Source organism: Pogona vitticeps, chromosome 1 (assembly GCF_051106095.1).
Source record: "Pogona vitticeps strain Pit_001003342236 chromosome 1, PviZW2.1, whole genome shotgun sequence".
NCBI lineage: Eukaryota > Metazoa > Chordata > Lepidosauria > Squamata > Agamidae > Pogona > Pogona vitticeps.
In genome coordinates, this window is record NC_135783.1 from 100,927,145 (window position 1) to 100,945,887 (window position 18,743).

An 18,743-nucleotide genomic window follows, 5' to 3' on the forward strand; every position below is an offset into this window, starting at 1 on the left:
TTATTTATTTAATTTATTTATAATCACCCAGAGTAGACCTAGAGCATGTCTACTCTGGGTGGTTTACATATAATATAAAAATAAACTAAGATAAAATCCAGATTAGTCCAAGATGGTAAAGGAAAAAAGAAGAAAAAGAAGAAGGAGAGGAAAAAAGAAAAAGAAAAGGGGAGATAGGTTAGGTAATGACTGTAGGGAAGGCCTGCCTGTATAGCCATGTCTTCAGGTTAGTCTTGAAGGCCCTCAGCGAGGGAGCCAGGCGAAACTCTACAGGTAAGTTGTTCCAAAGGCAAGGGTCCACTGCCGAGAAGGCCTGATTTCTAGTTTTTTTCCCACCGGGCCCCTCTTAGAGTTAGACCCCCCTCAGCCGCCCTGCCTGACTGGAGCAGGTGATACGGGTAGAACTGGGCAGAAGATGGCGCTGTGCCAGGTATCGAGGTCCTAAACCGTTAAGGACTTTATATGTAATGGTTAGAAATTTGAAATCAATGTGGATAGGTAACCAGTGTAAGGCAGCCAAAGTGGGGGAATTATGGTGAAATCTTTTCACCCCTGTTAATAGCCTGGCCGCCGTGTTCTGGACCATCTGATGTTTCCGCTTCAGTCTCGAAGCCCCATGTGGAGACTGTTACAGTAGTCTATTCTTGAGACTATGAGCTCATGGACCAGCGTGGTGAGCACCTCCATGTCTAGATAGGGCGATCTGCCGAAGATGTAAGTGGGCAGACTGAACTACAGACACTACCTGGGTTTCCATGGTAAGTGCCGGGTCAAGATGGAGCCCCAGACTGTGAACTGAATTCTTTGTGGTGAGAGTCACCCCCCCAAAAAAGAGGGAGTTCCCCAAACCACTGATATTGGGGCCACCCACCCACAGGACCTCTGTCTTGTCCGGGTTCAACCTTAGTCTATTTGATTGTATCCATTGCAGAACGTCCTCCAGGCAGTGCCAAGGGATGGAATGGCATCCACTGCAGATGGAAAAAAGGAGATGTAGAGCTGGGTGTCATCACCATATTGGTGACACAAAGCTCCACATCAATGGATTACCCTCCCAACCAAAGGTCAGTCACCATCGGGCCACACTCTGCTCAGTTGAGAAAACCAGGTCCAAAGTGTGGCTACCCATGTGTGTGGGACTGTTTACATATTGGAAGATGTCCAGGGAAGCGATGGTTTCCAAGAACTCAAGAGCCGGACCAGTAACCTCCGCCTCCGCATGGGTGTTGAAATCACCCAAGACAATAAGTCTCGGGTATCCCAACAGAGCTGCAAAGACTAAGTCTGTTAGGGAGGTGGTTGGATCGTGGAGAGCATGGTATGCCAGCAAGATCCGAATACCGTCCTTGGCCACAATTGGCAGGTGGAGGGCCTCTAGGCCTGGCATCATCACGGCAGAGAGACTGACAACATCAAGGGTGTCCTTATAAACAATGGCAACTCCCCCCCCCGACCCTCTGGTCTACCCTGGTGCTGGATAGCATAAACAGGGGGACAGGCCAGAGGCAAGGGTACACCCCCTTCACTACCCATCCACGTCTCGGTTATGCAAGTCAGATCTCCATCCTTTTCCAGAATAAGATATTGTATTAGCTGGGCTTTATTGGATATAGACCAGGCATTTAACAGCACCAAAGTTAGAGTGGAGGGATGACTGAGCTGGCTACCTGGAGCCTGGCAGGTGGTAACAGCGGCAGAACAATGGACAGCTTTCAGGCATCTGTTCACTGTTTTTCTGGAACAATGTAACAGCTATACCAATGCCATATCTTTCCCTACCTATAATCACCTGTATGTTTTTGAAGCCCCCGCTGGTAAGCAGGCCTAGAAAACAAGCTTGTTTTAGCACATTTACTTGACTTGCATTTACCAAACAATATTTTTTAGCATTACAGCAATCAGTAATTATTTGAACAAAAGTATTTGATAATGATTAGAATGTCAGACTACAACCAATAAGTCATGGATTTAATTTGGATATGATGCTTGTTCTGTGACCTTGGTCTAGTCAGTGTCTCTTATGTTACAAGCTTTGTACTGTGATTGCATTCTTCTTGCCGTGCAACAGACCAGTGAACTGCACTGGAAGGCCGGTGTGGGATAGTGGTTAAAGACTCAGTAGTTTCTTGTGAGAATAAAAACTTTCCAAGTTGAAAAGAAGACATTCATCACAGTTTTATCTGATAGGAGGAAAAAGGTGCCCAACCCAGTTGGTGTAGCAGGAGCAAGTAAAGATCCAATGGCATGTTTGCTTGCTGATTGCTACTGCTTCTTTCTCACACGTAATGTTAACATAACTTCCAGATATGCAATGTGTCACTGGCCAAAATCTTATTGCTTAGCATAGTGAATCACACTACAGTACCATGGAATCAATGGGATTTTTGTAAGCTATCTCCTCTGTAAGTTTAATTGAATCAAATGGGTTTCCTCTAACTGCAGCTTACTTTAGTATACTGAGTTGGATCAATAGAATTTGTGAAGGAGTTGACTCACTAAATCCCTATTGATTCACTGGGCCTATTCTAGTTTTATTTTCTACACTACACAACTGAATTTAGGCCACTCAGTAGTACACTTTCAGATGTTGTGTGGTATAATCAATATACAAAGTATATGCAAGCTGCTTGAGAAGGTTTCATGGGAAAAAACATTAATTAAACTTCACATGCTTGTGAAGTTTTTCTTTTTTTATTTTAAGTGACTTGTTACACACACACAAGCACGTACATGTATCTTATTTATATAAGCTGTTTATTGTTTTAATGCACTTTAAAAAGTGCTTTATTAATTTGGGCTTGTCATTGAGACTGGGATGTTGGGTATCATAGTGTTAATTCCAAACCAATTTCCCAACCACTCAGTTTAATTGGTGACAGGACATGTAAGCCTCTGGAAATTCAGAGTCCCGCCTGGGTGCCTGAAGCCTTGTGGAGAACCCAGAATAAAGTTGTTTTAGACTGCAGCTGGGAGGTTAATCTGAATTAGTTCTACCTGTCAAGGTATTTTAATGTGGGTCTCAGTTCAAAATCTGTGTTATCTGGCAAAAGACACACACATTTTAAAGAGTCCTCATAATCAGTGGTGGTAATTAAAGATGGGAGTATTCGTATACAAATACAAATACCCCTGCACAGGTGGAGATAATGAGGGTCCGCGCCCCTGTGGCTGGATTGTCCACTCACCCTTCCACTGCTGCTGCGGGCTCCACACCCCCTTCCACTTGTTCCGGAGCCCGGTCTGTGAGTCACTCTGACCAGGCAGGGAGTCTTGTTCTCCCACCTCCTGCCAGGAGTGACTAGCAAACCGTGAGTGATAGGAAGGGAGCACAGAGACTGCGGCAGCAGTGGAAGGGGGAGTGGAGGTATTCATATATGAATACCTGTGCGGAGGTATTCGTATATGAATACCCCCGTGTCTAGTGGTCATTGCCAAAGTAGCTAGTCTTACAGAGGCACTTGATATATATTAAGTGTATATAGAGCAGGGGCCTCAAAACTTTTCAGAGTGAGTGCCACAACAAATATGTTCCAGATTTTCAAGGGCCAAAGGAAGATGCACGCGTGTACACACACCCGTCCACCGGGCCAGATAAAAAGGCAAGGTGGGCCATATGTGGCCTGCGGGCGATAGTTTGGTGACCTCTGATATAGAGTGTAGAACACAAATAACTATACATTCAGAAGGGAATTCTTGGACCTATGTTAAAGTAAGTGTCTCTGAAATGACCAAGGTGGACCAAATAAGCAGTTTTGATTCATTTGTGTTCTATCAAACTCTTTATGTGTCAGTCCCCTTAGTTGTTTGCTACAAGTAATAATAATAAAAAACTTTATATGTTTATATTTGTAACACCTGGACATTAACTATGTAAATGTTGCTTAAGGAAGTTTTTTTTTACTCATGTGGCATGGTAGGTTACATTTATGTTATATAGAGACCTACATTAATTTGGATCTCTTTCATTTGCTGGGAATTCCCATACATTAACATAATTTTCCATTAGGTTTTTAAGTTGCTGTCATTTAAAACAAATGAATACATTTTAATATATTTCATGCACAAATATATGAAAACAATATATGAAAATGAGATACATACATAAGTTTTTCTAAGGGCAAGTTGCTTTCATAAACATGAGTCTTCTTTCCTCAATATAATTATTTCAATGCTGTGATTTCAGCATTGTTATTTACTAGAGTTAAGTTTTTATGCCCAGTGAAAATTGTGCAAAGAGAGATACTCTAATTATTTTAGAGCTTTTACGTACCATGTTTCCCCAAAAATAAGACAGGGTCTTATATTAAATTTTGCTCCAAAAAACACACCAGGGCTTATTTTCAGGGGATTTTTTTCATGTACAACAATCTACATTTATTCAAATGCAGTCATGTCATCTTTTTCTGGTTGCTGCACATTGGTGGAGGGCGGGGTTTCACTTAACTAGGGCTTAATTTTGGGGTGGGGCTTATATTACGAATGTCCTGAAAAATCATACTAGGGCTTATTTTAGGTTAGGTCTTGTTTTTAGGGAAACAGGACATTGAAAAGATTCTTGTTGATCAAAATTCCATTCTTTTGTTACAGTTATACATTAACAGAATACACATTATATGCCCTTGAAATCTGCAGACCCCACTGTGATTATATATGTTCACAGTTTGCTTGTTGGAATGTTAGAAAAGATAACATCTGGTAACTTCAGATATTAAAATTATGGTTATATAACTATTGTAAATAAAACTACAGAGTCTGAAAGTAGATATTATGAGAGTTGGAGTTGATTGCAATCAGAACAATAACCAAACATTATGGTGTGCTCCCGCCCAGTCAATAGCAGTGAAACTCAGAACATGGTAATACCCTATTGTTTGTTTTGAATTCATTGGGCATTATATTCAGTGACATTGATGGGATGTTCATAAAGATTCATTTCAGTGACACTATTAGAAGGGCACACACTCATAGTTTCTGCTTCTTTCACAACGCCTTTGAAGTTTATGGCCAAAGAAAGAATAGTATTTAGATTTTATGGCCAATGAAGGAATGATATTTAGATTCTGCTAACAGTACAGTACAAAGGTATATAGCCACCTTGTAGCTGCAACAACAAAGAAGTTTCTATTATGCAGTGCAGTGAAGAATCTGAACTCACAACAGAATTCAGGTGTATTGTGAAAATATATGAGATATGATGTATCATAATACTGTATGTGCCTGAATTCTTTATAATGCTCAGTTTTGAGAATGCCTGAAAGTCTTTAAGAAAATTTACATCAACAAAGGATACTACCCTTTTTCAGTCAGTAGTGTTAGCTCCTGTATCTAGAATAGTATATAACACTGTCTTTTTAATTACAGTAGTGCCCTGCTTAAGGATTGTCCCACATTACGACGAATCCGCTTTACGATGATGTTTTTGTGATCACAATTGCAATTGAAAAACAATGGTCTAAATGGGGGAATTTCGCTTAGCAATGATCAGTTCCCTGCTTCGGGAACTGATTTTCGCTTTATGATGATCAAAAACAGCTGATCGTCAGGTTTTCAGAATGGCCACTGGGTGCTTAAAATGGCTCCCTGCTGTGCTTAGGGATGGATTCCTCGCTATACAGGCACCGAAAATGGCCGCTGTATGGAGGATCTTCGCTGGACGGTGAGTTTTTACCCCACTGGAAAGCATTGAACGGTTTTCAATGCGCTTCAATGGGTTTTTAATTTCGCTTTATGACGTTTTTGCTTAACAGCGATTTTCCTGGAACGGATTATCGTCGTTAAGCGAGGCACCACTGTATTAGAAGTTAATTTGGGTTCCCAAGATGACTGAAACCCATACAGTATCATCAGACTAAAGCTGTGTGCAGCTAAATTTATTCATCTAGAATGTTAACAAGAAAACAAAATACATCATGCTGACAGTTCCTTAAAACTATGTGTGAATATGCTGCTTCAGAGGGATGTCTGACTGGGTTCTGTATGAGTTATTTCCTAGAAGGTATGTTTGTACTTTTCATACAGAGTAAATATTTCGATTTTATTGTTAGTTTTTAAAGAATAAAATTGTCTAAATGCTATAGAAAGAGAGGTAAAAGAATCTGTCTGCAGGCTTTCCATGTAGTTTGAAAAGAAAAGGAGCAAGTGAGGTAAGAAAACAAGGAAATGGATCTTAAAGCAGGTGCCACCAAAGTGTAATCTCCCAGATGTGTTGAGTATTTAAATGAGTATTTAAATACTCAACTATCCAACAAACAGCATGGACAGAGTTCCTACTTCAGTCCTCTGAAGATGCTGGCCACAGAGACTGGCAAAATGTCAGGAAGAACAACCTTCAGAACATGGCCAAAGAGCCCGAAAAACCCACAACAACCATCAGATCCTGGCCGTGAAAGCCTTCAAGAAGAAAATGTCTGGATCATTGGCATTGCAATTCTGGAGGATGGCAGAGTTGAAAATAAAGAATTGGAAAAACGAACAAAAGAGAGACCTGGCAATCGAAACATCTTGCTTGTGGATGAAACACATTTCAGTGGTCTCTGTAGTCATCGGGGCCTTGGGAATAATATCAAGAAATTTCACACTGTAGTATAAGCAGTTGCAGATTTCAGAAATACTATCAGAGCTACAAAAAATTCAATATTAGGAACAGCATACATACTGTGCTGATATTTAACAGGTTTTTGTTTAAAACTTGTATCATATAATATTAATGTTTTTATGATTTTGATTGACTGTGCCTGGTGTTTTATAATCATCATCATCATTCTGAATGAAGTGCCTCATTCAGTCCAAGTATTACTTTTACTATTTATATTTCTTATTCTTAGCTGTGTCATCATTGGCCAGAAAGGAAACAGACAGCTTACATTGACCTGAAGTTCCCTGTTGATATGTTTTCAGTCTGCATAGATTGATAACACTTCTAATTTTCTCAAATGTATACATTTCTGCTTTTTAATTTGACAGCATGGTGGAGATAGGAGACTGAAAATAGGATCTGGATTTAAGCAAATACTGATGAGGCCATATGTTTATAATTTACAAGAGTCAATGTGCTGTATCCCATGATAGCCAAAGAAGCTTATGTTCTAGATGCTTTGTATAGAAGAGTAAATATTCTAGAGGCTTTTGATGTTGATCAAGTCTTTTCAAAATGTGAATCTCTCTAAAATGTTTATGGGGTTAAAACTATGGCATTTCTAGCTCAGCCTGAAATATCTCAATTTGCATTGAATTGTAGTTTGGGTGTGTGTCTAGCATCTTGGCTTATTTTGGGCTGTCAGCAAAGCTGACAATTCTTTGGGCAAAAGTTCTGTTGTGTTTTCCTACGTGGAAAGGGGCAGCCACTTAATGATTCCTCTAGTTTGCTGTCTCTCTGTTGTACAGTCTATTGAGCAAGTAGAACATAGCTGGGCATACAGCTGACAGGCAGTAAAATATCTAGCAGCATAGCTGCAGAGCTGTTTGGCAGTCATCTAACCCGATGCAATTCTGGCCATGGTTACCATTTCCATGGTCCAGGTGCTTGGTCCGAAAGATGTAGCTGTACTGTAATATTGCTAGATGTAGCTGTACTGTAATATTAGAGGCCTAAGGGAAGTCTGCATATTCTTGAGGGTTCTGTACAGTTATGCTTGCATGGGAATGCAATAAAGCTTCTGTCAAATTAAAACTACTTTTATGTTGTTTCATGGCGATTTCAGGAGAAAAGGTAATTCAGCAAAGTGTGCTGCTTATATAATACCCCATAACACTTAAAACAATCTCTGGATGGTTTACAAATTTTAATTATGCAAGACTATGCACATTGCCCTCCCCTCCAGCAAGCTGGATACTCATTTTATTGCCTCAGAAGGATGGAAGACTGAGTCAACCTTGAGCTGGTTACCGGAGCCCGTTGGTTGGGTCATGAGTAAGTCTTAGCTGCAGTTCTGCAGTTTAACCACTGCACCACAAGACTCCTGTGAATTTGAAAGTTGAATCCTATAGTAAAAGTCTAGCAGAAGTAAATAAATAAATAAATAAATAAGCATAGAATTGTAGGGCTGGAAGGGACCCTATGGATCATTGAGTCCAGGCACTGTCATGGAGACACAGTGGGAAATTTAACTCCCAACCTCTGGCTACGCAGCCAGATACCTAAACCACTGAGCTATCCAGAAATAGGTAGAGGATGTTTTTAAAGTAGTCTTTGTAAAACAATAAAAAAATTTAAAAGGTTCTTAGTTCTTGCTAACTACAGCATGAAAGAAAGAATTTGTAGCAAGTAAGCTTCAGTGAAAAGTAACTTACTATCTTAATGTGTATTCCTGGAAAAATGTTTTTTTGCACTTGCAGTTCTCTCATTCCTTCTTGATGGGTTACAGCGGACCTTCTACTTACGGAATTAATCCGTATTGGAATGGTGGTTGCAGGTCGAAAAGTGTGTAGGTTGTCTCCATTGACCTACAATGCATTGAAAACTGATTAATCCGTAACTGGCCGTTTTTGTTCTGTTTTTGTTCCATTTTGGTGTTTTTCTGGTCTGTAGGTCGATTCTCCGGCTGCAAGTCGAACTTAAATTTTGCAGCCAGAGAAGTCTGTAACTCGAAAAGTCTGTAAGTCGAGCCTTCTGTAAGTCGAGGGTCCACTGTACAATTGATTATTTCTGTCTGGTGTAATTACACTTTAGTCTATCTTAGTGCCTCCCCTTTTGTTAAAATGGTATGGTAGCACCAAGCTTGAAGGAGGTAGTTTTATCATCCATCATAGCAGAAGGGGCAAGGTAAATACTGTGTTTCCCCAAAAACAAGACAGGGTCTTTTATTAATTTTTGCTCCAAAAATGCAGTAGGGCCTATTTTTAGGGGATTTTTTTTTTAATGTACAACAATCTACATTTATTCAAATACAGTCATGTCATCTTCTGGTTGCTGCACAATGGTGAAGGGTGGGATTTCACTTAACTGGGGCTTATTTTGGGGGGTGAGACTTATATTACGAGCAACCTGAAAAATCATACTAGGGTTTATTTTCAGGTTAGGTCTTATTTTCAGGGAAACAGGGTATGTACTCTGAAAATCATTCTGTGATGCACACAGAGATCTCTGAAGCGATAAGATTGTTAAAAGCTTTAATCATGACTCATATGTGAGCACCTGAAAATAGTGCCATTAGTTAGAGCCTAGAGAGAAGAAAATTTAATTCTGAGCCTTCCTGCTCAGTCATTTTCTTGCACAATGAATTCACATTTGTTGAGCATCTTTTTCAACAAGTTTGCACTTCTGTTGCTGTGAAGTCATGCTTTCCAAATATTCAAAGCACAGTAGGGAAAATCAGGTTCTCTAAAAAACATATTGATTGCTAATGTGATTGCAGAGCTGCGTGGAATGTGGTTGATTGTGTATCGCTAGGTGCTTTTATAATGGTTGATGCCACTCCTCTCGGTTCCATTTTCACTCCCACCATTCATCTGTGCAGTATTTTGTCAAGTTTTTAAAATATATGTAGTTTATTTTAGCTTAGTAACATGTAACTGGAGATCCACCTGGGATAGTATTGTGATACGTTGTGAATGTATTGAGTGGTGTGAATCTTCAACTTTGTAACTCTGTTGGTACTGGCACCTTATTGAATAAAAATTCAAGATGGCTGATAATGACCAGACTTCTGTTGCTGTTTGCATAATGTTTGTGTAACTTGCTGAGTCTAAGTGCAGCTCACTCAAGAAGTGCTGGCACACATCTCATTGTGTGTGTGTGTGTATGTTTGTGTGGATGAGCAAGTATGCAGTCGAGACATGCCACAATTAGCTGAGGTGAGTTATATAAACTTTACATAAACACTAATAGTGTTCTGACCACTTTAGCATTCAAACAATTAAGAGAAGAGTTGTGCTGGTGCAGCACTTCCTCCAGTCTAGCAGATGGCATGAGGCAAGCCAAGTGGGAAAACCTCATCCCAATGGTTTCAGGCTCTCATCAGAAGCTCTTATCAGAAGCTGTATCAGACTTCAAGGTGAGGAGATAGAGCAAGCTGTGTGTAAAGGTTTCAGCCGTCATTGCTAGTTTTTCTAGCAGCATCCTTTGGTACTACTCCTTGTGTAAATATAAAGAAAAATAGAGATTGAGTCATGAGGGTTGGGGAGGTTACAAGGGTATGATTCCCAAGGAGTAGTCGATGAATTTTAACATTCATTTACAGCAGAGGTCCCCAACCCCAGTCTGTGGCCCAGTGCTGGTCTGTGGCCTGAGCCAGACCTAGAAGCCAAGACAGACCTTCCGCCTCACCCCCTGCATGCACTCACACCTGCACAGCCTGTTTGCGCCTGCGCACGCCCGTGTGAGTGCCACGCCACCATTTGTGCATGCGCACATGCCGAGACAAGCGCCATGCCCCGTTTGTGCATGCATACTAGTGCACGCACGCCCAGACAAGCACCGCACCGCTGTTTGCGCATGTGCGTGAGCAAGCAAGCGCATGCGTGAACTGTGGCACTCGCATGGGTGTGCATGTGCTCATGCAAGAGACAGAGAGGGAGAGAGCTCTTGTTCGCACATGCGCACGAGTGCCGGGGTATCCCCCCTTTCCCCAGCTTGTCCGTGGACCGAAAAAGGTTGGGGACTGCTGATTTACAGGATAAATGCAATGGTAGCATTTGTTTCATATTTTGAATTTTTGTTTACTATATTATATCTAACACATTGTTTTTTGTCATTATAGTATAGTAATGTAGAGGAGGTGTTGGAGAGGATCACTGTTTTTGTAACAAACAGCAAGTTTGTATTCATCCCAAATAATGGAGTCTGACATATTGGCTGTAGCCATAAAACCAGCTTTAGAGTAGCTAATTGGCTTTTACTGTGTTCTGTCATGATCCAGAAGTGCAACTGTTTACCAGTAAAGGCTTTCCATTAAAAAACCTGATGTTATGTGGCAGCTAGGCTCAGTAATGTCATGAAGCAAAGAACAAAGCAAGCAAGCAAGGAACATGAGTTCTGTTGGGCATTGCTTGGCTGGCAGGGTGGATTTGATTTAAATCAAAAAAAGTTTAATTAAAAAAATTAAATCAAAAAATGATTTTTTAAAATTTAAATTGATGGATGCTTATGCCATGTTGGCTGACATAAACAATTCATCAAAATACTGTTTGATGGAAGTAGTTGTGGTATGATTGGTTTTTTAAATTATTTCATAGGTTATTTTATTCAATGTAAGGATCAGCTACAGTCGCTGACTGGTGTGAGAAAGATGGCTTCACATTCTTTCTTAGTTACAGAATTCTGAGGTGATAATTTTATATTGTCTGCCATTACCGAAGACAAAATCCTGGAGGAAAGACTTGTCAGCAGCTATTAGGGCAGTTGCCAGCAATTCCTGCTGGAGTTTTTCTTTGAAACAAAGTGTGTGGGAAGTGCACGCCTTGTTTAAAATCCTATTTGTGCTACTACATGTCTCTTGGAAGTAAGCATCACTTTTAAATCAGTGCATGTGCGTGTGTATCTTTTCAGGTGAAGGAGGATTGCTGCTACTTTGCAGCCAAAACTTTATAATGGCAAAATTGACAGCATGGTGGCGGGTGCTGCCTATGATGGGTAGCAGAGAAAGATCAGCTCCCCACCCCTGGGGGTTTGCTCACCCCTGCTAGAGGCACCCCTAGAGGCAATGTTAGAAACTGAATACATGACTAACATGTCTTGATTTATTCCAGAATTTTCATTTTTCATGTATGTCTATGTCCACAGTGCAGTCTTATACATATCCACTTATGCAGTGAGTAGGTTGCTATCTCTCACTCTAACCTACTTCATCAGTTCATTTTTCTCAGCTCTCTGGAGAAAGTTGGTGTCAGAGAGTTTGTGAGTTCCAAGGACCCATCCATTTATCTGATTCACAATACAAAAATAATGATTTGAAACATTGTACGTATTTATACATCATGTTCAGAATGTGGGGTGGGGGAGAGGATTTCCATGCTGCCATGTCACAAACAATATTTGTGGACATAGCTGAACCATTATTTCCTAGTTGCAGATAAAGGATCCTTTTCAGATCTGAGGGACTGAAGTGACAGAATTCTTATAACAGTTTATCAAAACTGTTTTTATTGCATTAGAGTATCACCGTTTTATGTATTGCCAGGAATTATGTTTAATAATTACTGTTGGCGGGCACGACAAGTTAAGCAAGAGGAAAGTAAGTAAATGGGTTTGCTACGAGTTCATAAAGGTTGGAGAAGATACAGTAGATTAGATTTTGTTTATGACAGAATCTGAAATGGTTGCCAGCTAAACAGCTGGTTTAAAGGATGCACAGTCATCTGGGAAATGTTTGTGTTTTAAATCTGTTCCTTGAACAATTGCTGATGTAGGATATGGTGTCCTTGGAACATGATAAGCAAGAACATTACAGAAGATGAAATAGGAAGGTTATTTTTGTTTGAATGCTCACTAATAAGCCTTTGTTTATTCACTTGTTTTTTTATTATTGCAACTTGTACACCACCCCATGATTGCAAACACTCTCTGAGTGGTTCACAACATGTCAAATCATCATTAAAATCAACACTACAGTATTATAGTATATGCATGGGTAGCTGTATTGCGGGAGAGACATTCCAACAAGTATTGAGGTCCTAAATTGTTAAAGGCTTGATTTTGACAGGGAAACGAACAGGAAGCCAACATACGTGGGTCAAGACTGGGGAAATATATGGTCGAATTTACTAGTCCCAGAAATCAATCTGACCACCACTTTTTGGACCTGCTGATTTTTCCATAATGACTTCAGGGGCAGCTTTACATGGAGAGTATTATGGTAATCTGTTTTAGAGATTACCAATGCATGAAACACTATTGCTAGACATTTCTTATCCAAGTACGGGTGCAGTTAAATACATCATAGATTCTACATCACTCTAGTGATATTTGTGCTAGTGCTTATATTCAATTCTCTAGACATACTAAAGATTGATTCACAACAATGAAAATCAATTTTACACAAATAACATCATGAACATATAGCATAGTAATAGAATTGCAAACTACTTATTCCAGTTTATAAGCAATGAAAGACCCCAGCCCTTTCTATTTATTTGTCTCTCCGTCCATCCGTCCGTCCGTCTGTCTATCTATCCCTCCCTCTAGGGCCCATGACTTTTCTAAGAAAACATCTTAGATTTGAGGATGATACATATCTACAGTAGGTACATCCAGTAATTCTGAGAACCAGTGTGGCATAGTGAATAGAGTGTTAGACCATGGTCCAGGAGACCTGGATTCAATCCCTGCTTAGCTGTGCAAAACACACAGAGAACCATTCCTTAAATATCTCAAGACCCTGTTAAACCATCTTAAGGGTGCCATAAGTTAGATGTGACTTAATGACATTTAACACAATTTTGTGCATTATAGTAACATACATAGTCTACTACAAAGCTTCCTATATTTTAAGTGAGCAAGACCATGTCTTAAAAAGTATTTGATTTGCTCCACAAGAGAATATATTTCATCGGAAAGTTTTCCTAAATTATCCCAAATTTCAGTTTTTTCTACTGGACAAAATAAAAAATTTGTCTCTGGAAGAAAACAGAAAAAATGTTTTTGCTTTCTTTCTCAAAAATTTTCTATCCTCTCTGAGGCTTTCACATCTTCACTGTGAGGTGCTTATACCTAGATAGTAATTAAATTCTGACACTTTCTTTCCCTCTTTTTTGACTTTAATATTTGTCTTTCTCAGTGAATGGACCAATCCTTTTTTTTCAGTAGGTTTGTGTTCCAGATTTCATTGCTATTACCATTGCTTAAATTTAGATTTGTGTTTTTAATAGCATTTTTATTTAATAAATACTAAAGAAACCAAGAATACACAAAGAAATTGCATCTTCCAGTGGTTTGCCTTGAAAATTGCTATTGTTTTTGCTCCTTCCCTTGGCAGCTTTCCCATTTGGACGGTCATGGCTGAGCAAATGTTTTTGTGGCTGAGGTTAATTGTGTATTGATTAATGGGTATAAAGCTGCCAATTCTTATGACTTGACTCTTCTTTTTAAAAAATGTTCTTTAGCTATAGAAGAATGCAGCTAAAGTAACATCTAGATGGTAGAATAATTTTTGGATGACAGCTTGACTGTTGCATGTAAAAATTACCGTCCCAAATTTTATTCATCCCTTCTATAGCTGTGCATTTGGAATTTGAAAACAAGAAAAATGAATGGAAGAATAGTTTTGTTCTATGATTATAGATAATGCCTGCTTTCCCCCTTCACTTGCTTTTCCCCTCCACTTTCTTGCACTTCTTTGCGAGGAAAGTGCTTTTCCCCTCCACTTTCTTTCCCCCTCCTTGTAAAGAAAGTGGAGGGGGAAAGCACTTTCCTCACAAGAAAGGGAAGGGGGAAATCAGGCATCATCAAAGTGCTTTGATGATCCCTGCCTCCCCCCTTTCTTGTGAAGAAAGAAATTTTGGGTTAAAAAAGTAGAGGGGCATCTTATACATGGGGGCATCTTATACATGGAAAAATACGGTACATCTGCATATCTTAAACAGCATCAGTCACTCTCATGAATTTCTGCTAACTAATGAGGCACCTGGCACATTATGAGGTCTGGGTCCAGTTGTGTCTCATGTGAATATTAATGTGAATATTATTTTTTTAAGTTAGTGACAGTTTACCGTGCTGAGTTTTGTTACTTCATGTTTTTGGATGTGTAAATTCCCATAATTTTTACTTCTTTGTAACTTATCTTTAAAACAGCTCCTTGGATGCCTTTCAAAGATTGAAAAACTCTAAAGATAGCAGAATGAAGTTTCTCATATGCAAAGTTATAAAGAAGTGCAGTGAGGATCTGTTTGACTTGGTAAAAATAGCAGACAAGTTTAAGTACCAGATCTGAAAAGAAATCAGAATATAATTAAGGGAAGGTTATGAGAGTATTTCTGCCAGTGAAGTGGAAAAAGAAGTGGCAAATGGCAGTAAGTGGACTTCAAGACAAAAAATGAAGAGAAAATTATATAAATATGAAATTAAGCATTTCACCTGCATTAAAGTGATGGTGTAATCCATAACTTGGGACCTGGTGGTGCTGCGGGTTAAACTGCAGAAGCCTCTGTGCTGCAAGATTGGAAGACCAGCAGTCGTAAGATCAAATCCACGCAACAGAGTAAGCTTCTGTCACTTGTCCCAGCTCCTGCCAACCTAGCAGTTCGAAAGCATGTAAAAATGCGAGTAGATAAATAGGTATCACCACGGTGGGAAGGTAACGGCGTTCCGTGTCTAGTCACACTGGCCACGTAACCATGGAAACTGTATACGGACAAACGCTGGCTCTGTGGCTTGGAAACGGACACGACTGGCCTAAATGTCAAGGGGAACTTTTACCTTTACCTTAATCCATAACTATGAACTAGTCACTTGAATATTATGGAGAGAACGAGACAGAATTAGGACTTGTGCAAATTCCTCTGGAAGAAATTTTTGCAGAGAGAAACAGCCATGCTTTTGAATTACACAGTTCCTTTTCCATATGTAATTATGAATTACATGTTCTCTAAGGTTCCTGGACAGTTAAGTTATTATAATTACTTCACTAAAATGCTTCTTATTTGGATTTTTCTTGCAGGTTGGACAGCTTGCTTTCAAAGGTATGAAAAAATTAAATCGAATCCAGTCCATTGTTTTTGAAACTGCCTACAACACAAATGAGAACATGCTAATCTGTGCGCCCACTGGGGCAGGGAAAACTAACATTGCCATGTTAACTGTTTTGCATGAAATTCGTCAGCATGTGCAGCATGGAGTGATCAAAAAGGATGAATTTAAGGTAGGAATTTAATGAAACACAAGACAGATTTATATTTTGCAGCCTAAAGACTATTATAAAGTTTAGCACATGTGTATGGATTCAAGAAATTTTCAAGGATATTGTGTTTTCTTTAAGTCACCCAAAGATGTCAACTGTTGATTTACTTCATTACTACTCATCAGTATCTTTTGTTGATGTTGTGCAAATCTTGTTACACATGTGAAACACATTTAAAATGTGTTTGGCTTTGATGTAGAATCAATTGTTGTAAGGGTTCTTTATCAAAAAATATTATCTTTTAAATAGCTGCATACTATCTTGTACTGCTGACTACTGTGCACATAATAATGTTATGGTCTCTTCTTCAGTCCCCAGCCCCCAGTCTGCTTTAAATATCAGGAGTCATATTTTTTGTCTGTAGCTTTGAAGCCAACAGTTTTGTACACTTTGCTCATTTGTCAAACCTGTGTGTCTTTTTTATTTGTGCAGATTGTTTATGTTGCTCCTATGAAGGCACTGGCAGCTGAAATGACAAATTACTTCAGCAAGCGTCTAGAATCACTAGGCATTACCGTGAAGGAGCTGACCGGAGATATGCAGTTGTCAAAAAGTGAAATTCTACGAACTCAGGTATGCTACTCAGCAGGCATAACTGTACACATATATGCAGGCAGTGGCATAACAATTTAATATAACAAAATAATGAAAGCATTCTTTGTTATCTTAAAACACTGGTTTTCAGGGTTGCTTTCTTGACAATAGCATTGGCTTCTTACTGTGCAGCCTCTCTGCCAGAGAAAATTATGGACACAGTAACATTTCATATAACGTATTAGACGACAGTATTATTGTTCTCCGTGATTTCTGTGGACCGTACCTGTAGGATTTCTGTGCCTGCACAGCTTTGTTTTGAAACCTTTTTAGCTAAGCTGTTGAGTTTTGGTGAGGGCCATAGCCATCCCAACCCATATGATTGTGCAATTCCCTCCACTTACCTCAGTTCCTCTTTTTCTGCTGACTATTCAGCACTGTTTTAGAGTTGCTCTACTTGTTCTCATTGACTGGACCCTTTTTTCCCAACTTGTAAACATTTCTATCCTTCTTCATCATCCTTTTCCCCTTCATTCTCTCCACCTAAACCACCACTACTACCAGTCAGTTTTAGCCCTCTTCTTCTCTTGCCTCCATTTCAAACCACCACCACCCTAATCCATGGGAATAACACCTTTGTTCAAGAGAGCTTCCTCTTGCAAAGATACCGGAAGCAGACAAGACACTACAAGTACATCCTGTTTTGGGAAGCAGCGTGATACGCAAACCTGTAAATATTGTCAAGCCTTCACCTGTCAAGGATGAAAAAACTGGAGGTAAAGACCTTCATGGGCACTTGTTGGATGTGGAGTCTCAGCTATATATAAACATGCAAATAATGCTAGTGGCAATGAAGGCTTTAACAGCATTTAAATTAGTCATCCATGGCCAAGTTCTCCAGTTCACATCCGGCAGCATGACAGTGATCCATTACATCAACAGACAAGGCAACACCTGGATCTGTATGCCAAACATCCTGCAAATGTGGTGTCATTCAATAAGGCAATAAACAAACAATCAAAATAGCTATAATAACAATACCATTTCCCCAAAAGAAGACCTAGCCTGAAAATAAACCCTAGCATGATTTTTCAGGATGCTCATAAGTCCTACCCCAAAAATAAGCCCTAGTTCAGTGAAACCCACCCTCTACCATTGTGCAGCAACTAGAAGAAGATGACATGACTGTGTTTGAATAAATTTAGGTTGTTGTACATGAAAAAAATAAAATATCCCCTGAAAATAAGCCCTACTGCATTTTTGGAGCAAAATTAATGTAAGACCCTGTCTTTATTTTTGAGGAAACATGGTATAATAATTAAAGTACAATAATTCCATCCCAATAATTGCCTACTGCCATGGTCAACCCCTATGGTTCCAGGTTGAACAAGTAGGTTTTTATGTCTTGTTTGAATTTGTCCTACTTTGGTTCCACGTGAAGGTATTGCGGAAGGGAATTCCATAGTTTTGGGGCCAGATGAGAAAATGCTCTAAGTCTGGAGTTAGTCTTAGTGGAGACTGCAGCCAAGAAATCAGAAGACCGAGACTCAAAAGGGCAACAGTGAAGTAATTCGAAAAGGATGTGTCAATGAAGACCAAGGCCAAGATCATCCACACTGTTGATTTCTCAATCCCTGTGTACTGGTGTGAAATCTGGATGGTAAACAAAGCTGACAGGGGATTTATTTATTTATTTATTTATTTATTTATTTATTTATTTATTTATTTATTTATTTATTCATTCATTCATTCATTCATTTGAAATATGGTTCTGGAAGAGAACTTTGCAGATATCCTGGACAACCAAAAAGTCAAACAAGTGGTCCTAGAGCAAATCAAGCCTGAACTATCAGGCTAAAATTGTGAAGGTATGGTTGTCCTGATTTGGACACATCATGAGAAAACAGGATTGTCTGGAAAAGGCAATAATACCCAGGAAAGTCGATGGCAGTAAGAAAAAAGGAAGACAAAATACTAGATGGCTTGACTACCTAAAGGAACCCATTCACTTGAGTATACAAGAGTATACTGTTTTCAAAGTGTGTCATTCCAGTACTTTGCAGTTTGTTCTTTTATGAAAATAAAAACACTTCTTATGTCTCAAACAACTCTTTGTTTTGGCCACAGCTCAAACAAAGACGGAAACAAGGGAAACAAAAATAAATCTTTAAAAGGGTTCCAGTTGAGGAATTTGTGGTGGCAGCATTACCTAAGGCTTTGAGTCATAACAAAAGGCTTAAATAAAGATTTTCCTCACGGTGAAGATTGGACAACAGGCCCAGAGGAAACTTCAGGGTGAAGGATCATACTGGGTGTCTGATCAGGTTGTAGCAGGGTCAGATGTGAGGACAGGAATTCCTGCGTGCTAGAATAAAGTGC

At 39.4% G+C, this 18,743-nt stretch overlaps 1 protein-coding gene across 2 annotated transcripts in view; it reads left to right on the forward strand.

Annotated features, from left to right (window-relative positions):
• ASCC3 (activating signal cointegrator 1 complex subunit 3) overlaps positions 1-18,743 on the forward strand; it is a 246,412-nt gene that overhangs the window by 39,559 nt on the left and 188,110 nt on the right. For both annotated transcript variants that reach the window (XM_072998402.2, XM_072998405.2), the window contains exons 9-10: positions 15,591-15,791; positions 16,263-16,403. In XM_072998402.2, coding sequence (XP_072854503.2) covers positions 15,591-15,791; positions 16,263-16,403 — 342 coding nt within the window. The remainder of the gene's footprint in view (positions 1-15,590; positions 15,792-16,262; positions 16,404-18,743) is intronic.